The sequence below is a fragment of the Lipotes vexillifer genome, unplaced genomic scaffold (genome assembly GCF_000442215.2).
Source record: "Lipotes vexillifer unplaced genomic scaffold, Lipotes_vexillifer_v1.1 scaffold29, whole genome shotgun sequence".
In the NCBI taxonomy this organism is placed as follows: Eukaryota; Metazoa; Chordata; class Mammalia; order Artiodactyla; family Lipotidae; genus Lipotes; species Lipotes vexillifer.
Window position 1 is genome coordinate 317,957 of NW_006776904.1, and position 17,971 is coordinate 335,927.

Sequence of the window (17,971 nt, forward strand, 5' to 3'; positions counted from 1 at the left end):
TTTCCCTGTGACATCCTATAGGTTATCCCTGCTAGAATTCTTTGATAGATAGGAATGGACAAACAGAAGAAAGGGGTCAAAGAAACACGTTTTATATAAATGGCTAACTTTAATTAAGCACTCTCAGTCCATGTTTCAGCAAAACTGGCTGTGCTTCAACAGCAACTCTTTCTGGACCTTCCCTTAGACATTTTGCTACATAAACAATAGGAGGTTCTCCCTTGCATTGCCTTTTCTCTTGGTCTCTAATACCATCAGATATTTATTCAAGCATCAGCCCATTTGATTGCCCAAGTCATAGGCAATCAAGTGTTTTTCAGCTATAGAGGTTCCTTCTTCCAGTGCTTACTTCTTCCCCCCACCAACAGAACCTATAACAAAGGGGTTACAGTGACCTGTGAGTTCTGTGTAGGGTGTCTCCAGGCCTGACTGCCTGTCACCTCAGCAGCTAAGAGTTCCTGAATCACATAAAAACTTCCCAGCAGAGTAATTTACCAGCCACAGAAAAACTCCCTGCATCTGTAGAGACTAGAGGAGGGCACTGGACCCATTGTTTGATTGGGTCCTTGAATGCTGTTTGTTCTGCAGTCAATTGTCCATGGAAAGGAAGTCAACAGCAGAGAGTTCCTGAGGTTTGTGGAGCAAAAATGGCTAGATTCATTTGGACTGGACCATGAGTGTCTTGAAAGAGACAAAAACTGCCCCAAATATATATATTTGCCCCTAACATAGTTCAGAAATAATTTTTAATCTCTTTTACTAAGACTGAACTGCAAGTATTTTGCTAAGTGGAGATGCAAGCATATTGATAAGGCTACTTTTTAAACTTTGCAGATAATTCATTATTCATAGCTCCAGTCCACTGGCTTCTGTTAACAGACATGGGCGTTTTCAGAATTATCTATGGTAGCCAGGGAGATTCAGGAGTTTATCTCCAAGGTGGAAAATCCCCTGTAGACAAATTCCTCACAGAATCAATGTGACCTAACTCAGGTTATTTTCATTTCTCACTTTCAAAAACACCCCACCGTGATTCATTTAGAAAGTCTTAGCTGCAGGCCCTGGGATTGCTCCCTCCCCCCCACAACCCCTGACACCCCCATTAAGAAAAACCGTGGTGATCGGGGAGTTCCCTGGTGGTCTAGTGGTTAGGATTCAGGGCTTTCACTGCCGTGGCCTGGGTTCAATCCCTGGTCAGGAAACAGATTCCACAAGCTGTGCGGTACAGCCAAGAAAGAAAAGAAAGAAAGAAAAGAAAGAAAGAAAAACAGAAAAGAAAAGAAAAACTGTGGTGAAAGATTTCATCCCCATTGGATTATGTATAAAAGAACCCGGAAGAACCCGACTAGGTAAATAGTATGGAACTCGAGCTAAGATTTCCTTACCATTTCATGTGACTGACCGTGGCCAGGTGCACTGAATTCAAATACATGAAAATGATCAAACATACTGATTACTAAATGCCAAGCAATGTTAGACCCACACTTGTGAATGTTTTATATAATTCAAAATACTGACAATAACTGGGGATTGTTTGGTTCTTGCAGCGTTTTTTTGTCCTGGATAATGGAATGTTAAAGTATTCAAAGGCACCACTTGACGTAAGTAGACACAAAGATTGGTTTAGAATTCTGCTTGAAGTGAGTAACCACCACAGTGTACAAGTGTTGTGCCATAGTTACCAGCTCTGTGCATTGCTGTGCCTGTAAGATTTAACAAATGTTGCGTGCAAGGTGTGTTTTACGCTTATGCTCAAGCTAGCATAAAATCTCAAACTGGTGCCTGAAGATTTAATTTAACTATTGTGATGTGTGTTGTTAAAAACAGAAGCTTAAACCTAAAAGTCGCCGACTAATAAAAATCACCCTTTCTGTCTTAGAGAGAAAACCCAAGTAGGCTTTTTTCCTGCATCTGTCAACAAACTATGCTATATGTGCTTTTTTTGAGGTTTAAAGCAACATTTGTTCTTACTGAAGTCTTTTTAAGACCTATCTTATGAACTTCATTTCTGTTTCATACATTCTTTTATCTTGGGCATCCCAACTCTAAAATTATTCGAAATTATTTTTCTTTAATATAAAAAGTCATTGTTTGCATGCAATGCTCTCCTTCTTATCATTGTATATAGGGTAAGTAACAGAGGGCTCAGATTTCAGTTCTGTCTCCAGCTCCTTCATTGAATCAGCTGTGTGTCCTTGACCAGATGAGGGCAGCTAGAAGGAAGAGCTGGCTGCTCCGTGCACTCTGTACTAGCTGCCCAATTTTGCCCCAGCAGCAGTCTTCTAGCTGATTACTTGGGGATCTTCTGGGTTGTAGGTCAAAGTTTGACCATAGTTATTTCAGGAGCCAGTAAAGATATCTTTTTTAGGATATAAACTGTGCAATCTGGAATTATGAAGTTATGCCAAAAACAGGAATGAGATGAATAGTCTTACTTATTGAAATTGGTATTAAGTCACTGCAACTTCAACTGTCCTCAGATTCAGGACCTTAACTTCAGAACCTTAGCCATTTCCTCTTTGTAGAGGTGGTGTGATATTCCATCTCCTATAGATAAGTTAAAGATTACATTAAGCTCACTTCAGTACAAAAGCACATCAAATCACATGTCCTTCCAGCCTTTTTACCAGTCTTTTGATTTCAGATTCAAAAAGGGAAGGTCCACGGAAGCATCGATGTCGGACTCTCTGTCATGTCAATTAAAAAGAAAGCTCGGAGAATAGACCTTGACACCGAAGAACACATCTATCATTTGAAGGTAAAATTGCCTTTCAAAAAAAAAAAAAAAAAAAAAAAAAAAAATTGCCTTTCAATATTTGGGGAAATCACTTGCCTATATCAGTGGTAAACAGGAGACCGGTTTCACCATTACCTACTCCTCTTGTTTATTGTTTTAGGTGAAATCCCAGGACTGGTTTGATGCATGGGTCTCCAAACTGCGCCATCATCGATTGTATCGGCAGAATGAAATTGTGAGATCACCACGAGATGCTAGTTTTCACATATTTCCTTCAACCTCCACAGCTGAATCCTCACCAGCTGCTAATGTTTCTGTTGTGGATGGAAAGGTATGACTTTGTTATATGAAAGTCAGCCCAGAAATTGCTTGGAAAATTATGCAAACATGTTAACTGTGTCTCATTTTACAAACCAGAAAGAGAAGGTTTGCTTTGTAAACTAACCCTCAGAAGACAACAGTGATATTTACCATCAAAGTTAATTACAAGTACAGATTAGGTGGAAATGTGGACCAAGAGAATTAACAGTTTTCCTTTCTATGAATGGAGTACATCTAAATTGTATGTGGCTTAGTGGGAATATTAGAAAGTAGAGTGAATATTTGGTTAATCAGCACCTAGAAATTGATGTCTTCCTGGGTGGTAATAAGAAGACCACAAAGTTTTTTGTTTTTGTTTTTTTTTTTTTTGCGGAACGCGGGCCTCTCACTGTTGTGGCCTCTCCCGTTGCGGAGCACAGGCTCCTGATGCGCAGGTTCAGCGGTCATGGCTCACGAGCCCAGCCGCTCCGCGGCATGTGGGATCCTCCCGGACCGGGGCGCGAACCCGTGTCCCCTGCATCGGCAGGAGGACTCTCAACCACTGTGCCACCAGGGAACCCCGACCACACAGTTTTTAAAGTGAAACTTGTTTTTTTGCCTTGAGCTGTAATATATACATGACCATGAGAGAGACCAGTGAATTTCCCCATGAGGTTAACGCAAGTGGGCTAGAGATTGTGAGAGTAATATAATATATTTGAATGACTAGGCACTGTGTTTTAAGCATTGGACATTCATTCATCTCTAGTCTTAAATATACCCAAAGCTCAGAGACAGTAAAGAATTTTTCCAGAAGTTAAATAGACACTAAACAGCTAAGCCAAGATCAGAATCTTCATCTTTGTTTCCAAAATCAGTGCCTTTTTCATTATACCAGGTACCAGATTAAGGGAGGCTGAAGCTGTTCTTTCGGCTGTATTAAGAGTTCTTTTTCTGTGTTGCTGAAAAGCTAGAGGTGTTGCCTGTTAAAAACCAAGGTTAAGACAATAGACAGGGAGACAGCTATTTCTGCCTTTGCCTCAATAATTAAGTTTTCTGAACCATAGCCACATTGCACTGCCCAGGGGTCTACCGGTTTCTCACTTGGCACCTGATATTGAGAATAGAGACATCTGTGAATAACTAGCTGCCACAAGGAGTTGAGTTCAAATGTGTTTCAGCGAAGATTCTGCTTTCCTCTGTTTTCCTACATAGGGATATATGGAATAACATATCCAAGTTTCCTCTGCAAAGCATTGAAAAACCTCATGGAGTAACTGTAAGACTCATCAAATCAGATTAAATGAAACACAGCTGTATTTAGTTTTTGCTATTTTGATGGAAATTACTTACCTAATTTTTGTTAAATCCCGTAAACTGTATTTCACAAGGCTCTCAAACCTTATTTCATTATGGAATATCTCTCTCCTAGGAACAGGGTATTGGGTTAACCCTAGTACTAACTGCTTCTGAAATCAAAGGAAATGAACCAGTAGGTTGGGGTTATTAGGAAGTAGGGCACTTAGTGAATGACCCAACACAAGATGTACAAGGTAGTCCCCAAGTTTCTCTGGGCCTCCTGTGTTCTCATCACAGAATAGAATGAATCCAAGAGTTAGTCCAAATTAAACAAGAAATGTATCCCAGATGGATATTTAAAAAATATAAATGTTTAACCCTTTGGTTCTTCCAGCTTCTGCCTGCCTGTGTCTTTGGCACAGAGTGTTGATAAAAGACATATTATTTTCATCCTTTGTGTTATTTATTAAATAACTTGGGTGACATCCGAGAATGGAGAACTGAAACCAAATCCTCCCCACTGTTTACCTTGGAATAAGAAAGCTCTTCAACTCTGGTTTTCATAGATCTATTGCTCTAGTTACAAATGACATACCTCTGAGATCTAACTCAGTGAAAGATTTCTGTTACATTTATCAAAATGCAGAAAAGAGTGAAAAGAGCTTTTTATCAGTTTGCTTGAATTCTAAGCATCAAATTATGAGACTCTTCGAATGTTAATTGGTTTGTGGCCCTGTGAGGGTAATAAATAAGTCTGGGTTTGCTAAGTATGTGCATCCTTCACTTCGTAATGATTTAGAAGAGACACAATCAGTTGTAACTGAATATTAAAGTCAAATATGGAGTTTTAAAGTTGTTTTAGCTTTGGGGGAAATAAGTTTCTGCTTTTTTCACAGTGTTTACTCACTTTAGTATCTACATACTTCATACAACTTTTATTTCACATAAAATCCCTTTAATGGAAAGTCTAGCAGCTATAGATAATAATAACTTGCCAAGACTGCCATTTTGTATGTTACAGTTTTCAATACGCATTCACAGCATGACAAGGTTGCTTGCTGGTGGGTAATGTATTTAAGAATCACAGGTAGCTGATGAGACCATGAGTTGATCATAAGTATACGGAGAGCTTTCGGAAAGGAAAGACCTCATGAGTTGAGTACTGCAACAAGGACACTGTATCAGCTGTAACTTACTGAGTAATGCAAAACTATTGAAAATTTGAGTTGGCATGTCCTTGCGAGTATGAGATATAACATACTTGAATGTTGTCCCCTTTGTTTTTTGGTGGAGATGGCAGCTTAACAAGTGTCGTGTCGTTATTGCTTAGAAATTTTGGCTGTACTGAGCTCATACCACATTTAGCCAAGAGGCTTCTTCCATATTTTTGAGCGTGCCTTTTTGTTTCTCTCTTTTTTAATGTCGCTTTGAGTATACTTGTGTTCTTTTTAGTAACTTAAATGTACTATTTCTGCCTAACCATATGCGTTTTTTTATTCATCGTAGGCGCAGCCAAACAGCTTTCCATGGCAGTCCCCTTTACCATGCGGTAGCAGCCTCCCTGCAACCTGCACGACCGGGCAGAGCAAAGTGGCAGCTTGGCTACAAGACTCGGAAGAAATGGACAGGTGTGCAGAAGGTTAGTTCTTGCCCATTGTGGGCTCTCAGGATGAGCTAAAGAAACAGATGCAAAAGGGGCAAATTGTGGGTGCTGTACCTTTCACCCCTCAAGCCCCCTTGATTGCCTCCAGCTTTTTTTTTTTTCTTATTTTTATATCCCAGATCTCCTCTTTGCCATGTCTCGGGCTTCTTACCTGTCCGTTCTCCTGCACCCTCACAACTCCTGAATCTGGTTTTTCCCTTACACGGACTCCCACCCACTTCAACCCTCTCACTTCATCGCGTTAGCAGTTCCCTCTGGCTTCGTTAGCCTCCCACACCCCGGACCCTGGGGGCGATCACCCAGCTGAGTGCTGCCTTGGGAGCACCCTCCAGCCTCGCTGCTGACAGTCTACTAGGTCACTTACACAGCTGCCTTCTCTGCTGCTCCATCTGGCCCACGGAACAATGTCTATTTCCCAACAACCAACAATAAACAGCAAAATTATACTGATCTTAGATCCACAGTTACCTGGTAGTGGTGTTCCACTATGGATCAGTTATTAAATACTCCGAACTAATAAATGATTCTTCACTGTACCATCTCTCAGCCTCTTAATCTGCAGAAACTTGCTCCTTCCTTGAAATGAGCCTTAGCACGTTGGTCCAAACTGGATCCACAGACCATTTCCAGTCTGTGAGACAGCTTTCATTTGACCTTCAAAAATGAACAAAACAAAACAACACAAAAACAACATAACAAGTATTTAATACATCTAAATTGATTTAATTTTTAAATTATCTTGAGATGATGTTGGGCCCAACTTTTTTGATATTAAATTTTTTTCTTTTATGAAGTTATGGTGAAAGGAGATGTTATGTTATTTTATGTCCTCACTTAGAAAAATTGAAATTTGGCAACCTGTGTTCATGCCCCAACCAATTCTTTTTTTTTTTTTTTTTTTTTTTTTTTTCTAATTGTGTGAACTCAAAGTCTGCAGCATGTTTACTAGCCCTCTCCACATTCCAAATGTGAAAATATGTCTTTAAGGGGGATGTTATATTCATAAAGTGTGTCCAGCTAACATTCCATTAAAAGGGTTTTACTTGAGTATATTCACAAAACACACAGACGTTACTTTGCCTTTATGAACTTCCGGTTGGGGAAGAAGCTGACCTCACTGTCCTAGACACTGCAGGCTTCCCTCTGCGGCGGTTCTAGACAGTCAGCCTCTCCTCCAGTTTCTGCCACTTTGCACCACGCTTGTGGAGTTTAACCTGGCCACCAACATTGCTGAAAAGATTGAGACCGTCTACCGGGACAAAGTCCATTCATGTGACCAAAATAAATAGACATTGACCTTGATGCCAAGAAGCCCCCGGCTGGTGGGGGGATGTCTTTGTCTCCCTGTGTGCTTCAGGTACTCTGTGGCCCATCCCTGTGCCCTCTCTCCAGTCTCGGAGGTGACCCTGCTTCCCCCCGTCCTGATCTCTCTACCTGTGTCCTCGTCCTGCCATTCTGTTCTCCTTCAGGATTTAGTGTAGTAATGATCTCCTGTCTTGAGAACAACCTCAGCCTTTCCCACTTCAGTCATTCCTACCCGTAGACTTCAGCTTCTCTCCCATAATTTGACTTTGCCCTTTTTGCTCTATAGAAGAAGCATTCTTGGCGGCAGGACGCCTTCTGCTTTCTGCTGTGTTCTCAAGCCTCATCCTCTGACCCGCCCTGCAGGACCTTCTTTAATGAGCCTCCTCTTTTAGGCCCCATGAAGTTTTCCTTTTTTTCCAACTGCTTCTTCTCTGTTTCATTGGGATTCTTCTCTGGCCAACCCTGGTTGCAGGGATGATCAAGATTCAGTGTTCTGCTTTTAGCTTCAATAATAGTAACTATAGGGCTTCCCTGGTGGCGCAGTGGTTGAGAGCCCGCCTGTCGATGCAGGGGACACGGGTTCGTGCCCTGGTCCGGGAAGATCCCACATGCCGCGGAGCCTGCGCGTCCGGAGCCTGTGCTCCGCAACGGGAGAGGCCACAACAGTGAGAGGCCCACGTACTGCAAAAAAAAATAATAATAATAGTAACTATAGCTTGTTGAGTGCTCATATGGGCCAGGCACTGAACTAAGCACTTTACATATGTGGTATTTTATAGATTTTCACAATAGTACCAAGCAGGAATTTTGAATCATATTTTTATAGGTAGAGAAACTACAGCTTAGAGAGGGGAAGTAACTTGTCCAAGTTACACAGCAAGTACTTGACAGAGCTGAAGGGCTAACCCAGGCCAACTTGATCTTAATGACTGTGCTCTGTGCTTTGGAGATGACAGGCATGCTTCTAGTTTCAACTGCAGTCTCTGGTTTTTTTTTGTTTGTTTCTTTGGGTTTTTTGCTGTACACGGGCCTCTCACTGTTGTGGCCTCTCCTGTTGCGGAGCACAGGCTCCGGACGCACAGGTTCAGCAATCATGGCTCATGGGCCCAGCTGCTCTGCGGCATGTGGGATCTTCCCTGACTGGAGCACGAACCCACGTCCCCTGCATCAGCAGGCAGACTCTCAACCACTGTGCCACCACGAAAGCCCTGTGACAGATTTTTGTGGACTCTCAACGACTGCGCCACCAGGGAAGCCCTGCAGTCTCTGTTTTGATGATGGTAGTGGTGGTAGTGGCGGCAGCTGATAGGTATGGGGTGCCACAGGCACTGTTCTAGGTGTTTTAAGTGTGTCAACTCATTTAATCCTCTCAACTCCACTAGGTGAGAAAACTTAGGTACAGAGAAGTTAACTCACTTGCACCCAGTTCACACAGCTAGTAATGGTGGAGCTGGGATTCAAACTCAGTCAGTCTGACTCCAGAGCATATGCTCTTAATCACTGCACCATATTTCTCTCAAAAGGGCTGAAAACTCTCTTTATATTTCAGACCTCTGTATCCAGCCCGTGCTACATTCCCAACCCCTCCCTTGCTGTGGACTCTCTCTGTCTGTACACTCGGTCATGCCTTCTCCTCAGCCTGTCTAAAACCAAATTCTCTGTCTCCTCTGTGAAAATGGTCCCAGTTCCTGGGCTCCCCTGTTTTTGTCAGTGCTGCTCTCATAACCACTCCTGAAACCTCTGTCATCTCTGACTCACCCACCCTGTTCATCCAGCTGAAACTGAGTTCTGTTATTTCTTTGCAAACTTCCCCCATCTCTCCTCCCCCTCATCTACCCTTCCTCTGGAATTCCATTTCTGCTGTCCTAACTCAGGCTCACCCTTTGCCCAGGCTCTGACTGGTACCCACATCCTCAGTCTCTTGCTCTGTGGCTCCGTCGCTCTCAGAGGCTCCTGGGAAATTACTGTGTTTGGACATGTTTGCATCCAGTGCGAGCACTTAGCAGCCGTTATCCCATTGCCCTCGCCTATGAGACATAGGTATTGCTACTGTCCCCACTTCACAGATGAGGAAAGTGAAATGCACGGAGGTTAAGGAGCCTGCCCAAGATTACACAGCTGCCCCAATAGAGAGGCTGGGACTCCAGCCAACCCACATTTGACTAATCCCAAAGCCATTCTTTCTTCACTACATATAATAGTCCCTCAAGACCACTATTTCATAAAATAACTTCTTGCAAAAATCTCTTCAGGTGGTTCTCCGTGAGCTCTTGGGCTTTAGTCCAAACTACTTAGCCCAGCGTTTAACATCCAGCTTTCAGCTTTCTGGCCCTGCCTACCCTTTCAACCTTGCCTTCCATAGGCCTAATTAAACTTATTTGCTATTTCCTGAACGTGCTTGCATGTTCCTGCCTCCATGCCTTTGCACAGGCTGTCTTCCCAACCTGCAGTGCCCTCTCTGCCCTCCTCCACCTTCCTGTTTTGCTGAAGCCTTTTTATCAATCCTCCAGACCCACAAAAGGTTCTACTGTCTCTTATAAGTCTGCTCTGATGACCTCAAACCACAGTAACTGTCCCTTTCCTGAACTACCATAGCACTTTTTTTGCGGGCGGGGGGGGCTATTTTGATCATTTCATAGCATCCCAATATTGAGGTTGGTTGCATTTCAGAAGTTCATCAAGTAACATCTTCTTGAACCCATAACATAGCACATTTATAGTTCCAGTACTTAAAGAGGTTAGCTATTCATAGGTCTGGACTTCCGTCAGTCCAGATCTCAAGTATGTAAGGGAATTTCTTGGCTCTTGGAGAGCATTTTTTCCCATAGAAACAAAATACTAAGTTAGTTTGTTTTTTTTTGTTTTTTTTTTTGGCGGTATGTGGGCCTCTCACCACTGTGGCCTCTCCCGCTGCGGAGCACAGGCTCCGGACACGCAGGCTCAGCGGCCATGGCTCACGGGCCCAGCTGTTCCGCGGCATGTGGGATCCTCCCGGACCGGGGCACGAACCCGGGTCCCCTGCATTGGCAGGCGGACTCTCAACCACTGCGCCACCAGGGAAGCCCTATAAATTAGTATTTTATATGCCATCCTTATGTACCAGTATATGCCGTCACTAAAATGGTATGTAATAGTTCAACGTACAGATTATTTATTGTGTACATTTTCTTTAAACCAGAAGGTAAATTCCATGAATCTTATTTTATTGCTATATTCCCTGTGCTTAGAACTGTGCTGGGTGCATAGTGTCTTCCAAGTCAGTGATTCCTAAATGAAATAGTAAATGGATAACTTTGGATATACCTTAATTTATTTAACTATTCTGCAATTGGATGTTTCTTTTTATTTTTTTAAATTTAATTTTAAATTTTATTTTGGAATATAGTTGACTTACAATGCTGTGTTAGTTTCAGGCGTACAGCAAAGTGATTCAGTTATACATATACATGTATCTATTCTTTTTTCAGATTCTTTTCCCACGTAGGTTATTACAGAATATTGAGTAGAGTTCTTTTTAGAACAAGGTAGGGAAGATGAGAAAGTAAGTAAACTGCTAGATATTTAAGTTTTAAATTTTTTACTGTTATAAACTGTCTCAACAGTCCTTTCTTGGCATAATATTTCCTTTTTCCCAGATTCTAAAATTAGATCTAATTTAATGAAATTCTAGAGATTTCTTTTTAAAGGTATTTTTATTGTCTTGGGCAAGTCCTTATAATCCTTACATACAACCAGACACTTAAGCAAGGAGCAAAATTCTGCCAGGGGTTTCATTTCTTCCATGATAGAAGTGTCAAGGAATGGTGTGCTTGTTCCAAGTTAAGGCCCTAGAAGAATGATTAAACATAGTGCAGTTAATACTCCATAAAGATCATTTCTGGTTTTCATAGAATTTTCTCACCTCCCATCTCAGTTGCTACTTTCATTAGGAAGGTAAGAGAGTAAATAGTACTGTCACCACTTGACAGGTAAGAAAACTGCAGCTGAGAAGTGTAAAGTAAATCAATGTCTCCCGACCCTTAGTTTTGGATCCTTTTGCCTTGAATCGAGTTCATTCACCAAGTTCTCTTTCCATTCTGTTAGAAAGGATTTTAAGCCCCATTTCTATATCTGTACGCTACTTAATACACCATTTGTATAGAATAATCACAGTTATTTAGGAGAATTAATGTAATATTTACTGGATAGAAGCTTTAATGGATAGGTATTGTTAGATAATGTCCCTACCAGCATGGTGCTTGTGATGTAGTTTTGTTCTTTAAAAGGCAAGTTAAAATATAGGTCTCTTGGGCTTCCCTGGTAGCACAGTGGTTGAGAGTCCGCCTGCCGATGCAGGGGACACGGGTTCGTGCCCCGGTCTGGGAAGATCCCACATGCCACGGAGCAGCTGGGCCCGTGAGCCATGGCCGCTGAGCCTGCGCGTCCGGAGCCTATGCTCCACAACGGGAGAGGCCACAACAGTGAGAGGCCCGCGTACCAAAAAAAAAACAAAAAATAGATCTCTTCTAGCCAACTCCTTTCTCCTCTTCCCTCTAATGCCTGCCTTCTTTCTTTGTACTAATTTTCTCCCTCATTCCTTCCTGTTTATCTCCAGTATTTCCTACCCTTCCAAGTCACTCACTTTATTTTCTTCGTGGGGCACATGGGAGGACTACAGTGGTGCTGCCTCCCCTGAAATGGGGAGGGGGTGGTGGAAGGGTCCTAGCCCCCTCAGTACTCTCTTCCGTCACCTGCGTTGGGTGATTTCCTTTCTTGAGGAATTTAAAGGCCACTGATGGCCAAGAGTTCCCTGGAAGAACAACAGTAGCACTTGAACAGCTCACCTAGGGCTCCACCCTAGGGCAGATGCTGCTGAGAGATGGGACCTGGGTGGGACCTGGCCCCCAATGTATTGCTGCTGCCCTGCTCTCTGTAGAGTGTGCAGAGATTCTGAGTCCTATATGAAGACCTTCATAGCAGGTAGACACATTCCTAACAACAGAACGGTACAACTGCTGCAGTTCCCTTGAGTGTGCTTCTGATGTGACAAAGGCCACCTCAACAGGAAAATGAGCACACCCAATTTCACTGGGATTTTAATGGCTTTCTACACTAATAACTGTTCATTTGTAAGAGTGGGTTTTGAGGTCATCCAATAAATAATCAGTGGTTGTATGGTTCTAAACCAGAGACCAGTTCTGTTTTCTTTCATTTGCCAGTATCATCATTCTATAAACATAGATCTGCCTCCTCATATTTGCCATAATTTGGATAGAGTGCCTTTTATTATCATCACCACCACTCCCTGCCCAGTTGTAACATATTTTAATTTCTGATTTGTATTAGACCTTGCACACTGCCAGTCAAACCTTGTGGAACTTAGCAAACTCCTGCAGAATTTGGAAATACTTCAGAGAACTCAGTCAGCGCCTAACTTTACTGACATGCAGGTAAAGATTTTACTGCTGCTGGTCAAAGGACCTTAAGATATTCACTCAGAATTTTTACTGGATTGTTCTATGAATATACAAGGTAACAATTAAAGGGAAATAACTACAATAAGGATTGGTTTATATTCTGGAGTTCTTCTTAGTACTTTTGAATCTTGGTGTCATTGTGTTAAGATATATTTTTTGAAATGTTTTACATTTAAATACAAACTAACTGAAAGAAGTAAATATCTGAATCATTCTTTCATTTTTGTGTTGCATTAGAAATGATAGTTATGAAGACATAAATTAGATACTCTCAGAATTATTACTGTCTTTTGTGTAGCAAAAACACTAATCCTGTTTTCATTTGGTATAGCAGAAAAATATGTTTTATGGTTAAGTTTTTATCTCTGCTTTTAATGCCCACTGTGCATCAGATATACCTTTATCTCCTGGCTGGTTTGCTTTAGGTGTCTAACAATGATTCTATACTAACTTGCTGTGCTCTCTTTGTCTATACCTGTATCATCTGTGTTAACTTAATGATGCTCTGTTGCTTTTAACTATTTGTGTAATGTAGGCTAACTGTGTAGATATTTCAAAGAAAGACAAGCGGGTCACAAGACGATGGAGAACAAAAAGTGTCAGCAAAGATACAAAAATACAACTGCAGGTACAGACTTTACTTTTCCTTCATTTATACTTATATATATATTTTTTAAATATTAGTCTGTATATATCAATTCATAGAAGTTGAAAAGTTTAAAGCAGCTTTTAACTGCTTTAAAGCTAGTGCTTTTCAGGCTGAGTTATATTATCTAAAGCAGTGAGAAATCTATTCTTATTCTGGCATAAGTAAAAAGAATTTAAGGTTAAAATTATGTAATATGGCTGTAAAGTGGCATTTTCATCCTCAATTATGGCCTTGGAACCATTAAAACATATTTTAACAAAAAGTCACCTTAAAAATCTAGACTGAAAATCAAATGGGTTGTAATGAAAATTCACTTATATATACTAGATCTTAAAAGAGGCTTTTATGTGTTAACGCTGTCCAAACTTGTATCTATCAATAAATGAGATGAGGGCTGCAATAGGTTAGAAAAGTAACAAACTTGGGTTCTAATCTAATCACTGTGATTTCCTGGCAGTATAATCTCATGCATTTCTGTTAAATTTTCGGGGCTTCCATTAACTCCTGGGTAAAGTGATGGAGTTTACTTGATGATCTGTGAATTCCTTTTCAACTCTAAAATTCTATGATTCTACAAAAATATTATTGGCCATCAACATTCACTTTTAAAATTTGAACTAAAGTCTTCATGGCTTGTGATGAATTTACTTGAAATTCATTTTAAATAAGTTATTTAGTTGAAATGAATAGTTTAAAATTTTTAAAGTAAGATCCTTTTATGTCATTGCATTGCAATGATACAAAATGTGGCAAATGCCTAAAATCTCTTACGTCAAAATTCATGTCACTTTCAGATCTTTAAGCTTGAATTTCTGCTACTCCAATTCTAGCTATATATTATAAAGGACTCTTGCCCTGCACAATCAAAATTAGACATGATTTTGTTTTTCTTTTTATTGCACTATAAATCAATCTGTATTCTAACACAGAGGTAAAAGGGACTGCTTTTTAGGATTCTTCAGTCTTTTAAATAAGAACAATAATTCTTCCTTAATTCTGGTTTTATTGATAACATTCTTTGTGTTTTAATTCTGAATGTATGAATAACAAACTCTTTGTTGCTTTGCTTGCTAATCTGATATATTTGAAAATAAATTTTCACAAGCACTAATGATCACTGTTTTTTTTAGTTAGAATGTCCACATTCTATGAACACAATTTCTTGTGGTCTTTTGTTCAGTATGTTTCTGTGCGTTTTCCCTTCTTTTCAGAAAATTAATACTATAGAGACAAATGTGCCAAATGACTTCACAAGAAAATTGCCTAAAATTGCTTTTGAGCATACGATTGTCTAGTTTTGTGGCGGTCGTTTTTTTTGGTTGTTGTTGTTTTTTAAACATGGTATCTATGGTTATCATAGCCAGGAAAAAAGAACCTTAATTACAAATAAAATAATTGAAGAAGGCCAGCATCATAAGAACATATACATTTGTGGCTAGATAGCATTTCAATCTTGTTTTTATAAGGTATCCCACTGAACAAATTCCCATTCACAGCTGTGGTCTGCAATAGGTTGGTTCTCAATGTGTATGAGCGCAATGCCACTGGCTGTCCTACTGTAGTTACGAGGCCCACCATGGTCCCCGTATCACTCAGTGTTTTCTGGAGGAAACAGAATGTAATTCTGAATAGCCCTCCTATTCACAGGCTGTGCTTTTCAATGTGTGGAGAGTTTATGAAGATTTTTTTTCTGAGTCATCAAAAGAAGTTGTTCAAAAAGCAGGAGAATATTCTCCATTTCATATTCCTGTCACATTTTGGGGTGGTTTGTTCTTAAGTTTTCATTTATCCTCTTTTGCCTTGTTTCTGTTTTGCCAAAGAGTAACAAAATGACCCTTGTGATTCTAGTTTAATTATTTTGGGGGGAAATTGAAACCACCTCATCCCATACTCAAAGAAAACATTAAACTTTCGAAAGATTTAGTTCCAACTCCAGTGGAAATAAATAGACTGAGAGGTGGCGGTAAGCTATTAATCATTCCAAGAGAAACATCACTTCCACTTGATCTCGTAAAACAAAGGATCATAGGGTGAATGCTGCAGAATTTAGTACCATCCCTAGACATTTTCTGCTCACCCAAACCAACAGGCCTTCCAGGATCCCTCAGGATGCTCATTCTCTATCACTGAGAAGTTACTTGGAAGTTTCTTCACCATGCACACCTGACTGGGGAATCTTAAAATCAGCCAGGGATGACTATGACTAATATGAATGTCATTACTCACCAGTATTTTACCTACAGAAAGTCATAGCATTTGTTTTTACTGTAGTGGATTAAACATACCCACCACTTTCTCCCACCCTAATACACAGGTTTTTCCCCCCTGTTTTAAATGTTTCTTGACCATTAGAATCCCATCTCATGATACCAGGGATTTGTTTTGAGCCCTTAATCATCTCACTACTTGAACCACTTTCTTCATTGTTGTGGCCAACTTGAGAGATTTTTTGTAGTGAGTGGCTCATTTTTCATCCCCTCTATCATCTGGAACTTCTAGTCCACCAGACATTCATGCAGGAACCTAGACTGCCTGGTGGTGGTGGTGGTGGTTATTGTTCCTGCTATTGTTGTTATGGATCTTGTTTTACTGAAGTTTGTATGCAGCATTCTGTAGTAGTTGTAATTTTTGAAATAATTATAAAATAGATCATTTTAAAAATTGACCTTAGGAAAGTAAAAATGAAGAACATGTTTTACTGGATGTTTGATTGCTTATTCTTAGGTAAGTTAGATTGTGCTATTGATTTGAATGTGAGTGTTAAAATTTGGACCATATTTCTCCTTGAAGCCACTGGGAAGCTAGCTCAAGAATCCATTGTGTAATTAATTGGAGGCAATAGTTGTCCTAGACGTCTCTGTGGAATTACCTGTTAGAAAAAATACTTCCTGTGTCCCAAAGCTTAAATTTCTCGTTCTCACAAAAATCTCAGTATCATCATCATGCAGTAAAACAGTTTGGTTGTGTTTTAAATGAGATGGAGGAGGGCAAGAAGAGAATGATTTTATAAGGATTGCTGTAGAAGAGATTGCTGTTACATTTCCTGTGTTGCTAATAGCATGCATTAAATACTAGATCTGTAGATATTGCAGAGAATAAGGGATAGTAGGAGGTATGGGGTAGCAGATGAATGATCTGATGTCATTCATGTGCAGCTATCCTAGATCTCACAGGTGCTCAAATTACACTGAAGAGTAGAAACATATTCTTTCTCCTTTTTTTTTTTTATTACAGTAGGCATAAAGGAATTTTGTATAGGAAATGTTTTGTCTAGAGCAGATTATGTGTGTGTGTTTGTGTTTAATAAGCATATACATATATGTACACAGATTTATGACGATTGAGAGAAATGTGAATATAATTTGGAAAATTAAAGAGAATTGGAGATATAAGAATTTAAAATATTTTTCTGTTATTCCAAAAAGACTAACACAGCCATGCTGGTTTTTTTCTCAGTCTGACTGTTAGGTGACTCTGAGAACATTTCAGCTAATTGGAACTGAATTTATTGCTCACAACCTTGAAGAGTCAGGGTCTGTCAAATGCAGCAAAGTTGAGTTGATTAGAAGGCAGTGCTATTACCCTTTATCGTGTCCACCAAAAAGAGAAGGAAAAAAAAGAAAGAAAGAAGGAAAGAAAGCAAAAGCTCTAAGATTCTTCTACTGGTTTATGCATAGCTGCACATCACTAAATGAAGCCTATACTTTCAGATTTTCATAGCTGATTTTTATAGGTGTTATCCCAGCACACTGAGGACATTGAGATTATTTTCCTATATTATGGGGCCTGGCTTCCTCCTTGGAAAATTCTTCAACCCGAAGATCAATATAATTCTTAATATTGAATCCCAGAGACCTTTATAGTAGGAGAAAACATAGGGAGTTGAGGATTCCTGGTATCCTTCCCCTTACTTTTTCCTCCCAGCAAGAAACAAAAAATTCTTCCGACCAACAGGAGGCTCTCATTACAACCTGTTTGCTTTAGCCTTTGCACATTATTTATTTAGTCACTTTTCCCTGAACTCATTGTTTTTTTTTTTTTTTTTTTTTTTTTTTTTTCCTGAACATTTTTTTTTTTTTTTTTTTTTTTTTTGCTTCAATCTACTGAATGCCTTTTGGCTTCGTAGAACATGGCATTGCATGAATAAAACAAGACGTACATTTATTTTACCTTGAGATCGTAAGCTCTTCATCACTTCATAACTTTCCATCTCCTTTTGGGGTAGGGGTTATATTCAGCAAATAGATTTAAGTGTTTGGGTGTTCTACCATGAGAATAATAAACTTTTCTCACAGCATGAATGCCCCTCCAAGCTATTTTCAATGCTAAGATTTAGCAAAAGTCAACTTTCAGTTAAAAATTCTCCCTCTCCCTTGTCTGATTACCTTTCATCCTCCCGTGTCCTGGCTTCTCCCTCCCCCATCCCATGTTTTCTCCTCCCTCCTCTTCTCTCATTCGCTGTCAGGAAGGGCCATCTTCGAAGGGCCAGTTCAGCACAACTCGGCGCCGGCAGAGGCTAGCAGCAGCAGTGGCTACAACAGTGAGTGGATTTCAATCTCAAG

The 17,971-nt window shown here is 40.1% G+C and overlaps 1 protein-coding gene across 5 annotated transcripts in view; it reads left to right on the top strand.

The window, feature by feature from the left end:
• Nucleotides 1-17,971, top strand: part of OSBPL6 (oxysterol binding protein like 6) — a 113,423-nt gene that overhangs the window by 56,527 nt on the left and 38,925 nt on the right. For 2 of the 5 annotated variants that reach the window (XM_007450722.1, XM_007450721.1), the window contains exons 4-10: nucleotides 1,548-1,601; nucleotides 2,645-2,758; nucleotides 2,898-3,068; nucleotides 5,843-5,975; nucleotides 12,630-12,733; nucleotides 13,296-13,388; nucleotides 17,875-17,949. In XM_007450722.1, coding sequence (XP_007450784.1) covers nucleotides 1,548-1,601; nucleotides 2,645-2,758; nucleotides 2,898-3,068; nucleotides 5,843-5,975; nucleotides 12,630-12,733; nucleotides 13,296-13,388; nucleotides 17,875-17,949 — 744 coding nt within the window. The remainder of the gene's footprint in view (nucleotides 1-1,547; nucleotides 1,602-2,644; nucleotides 2,759-2,897; nucleotides 3,069-5,842; nucleotides 5,976-12,629; nucleotides 12,734-13,295; nucleotides 13,389-17,874; nucleotides 17,950-17,971) is intronic. The other 3 variants (XM_007450718.1, XM_007450720.1, XM_007450719.1) reach the window with 2 other exon arrangements.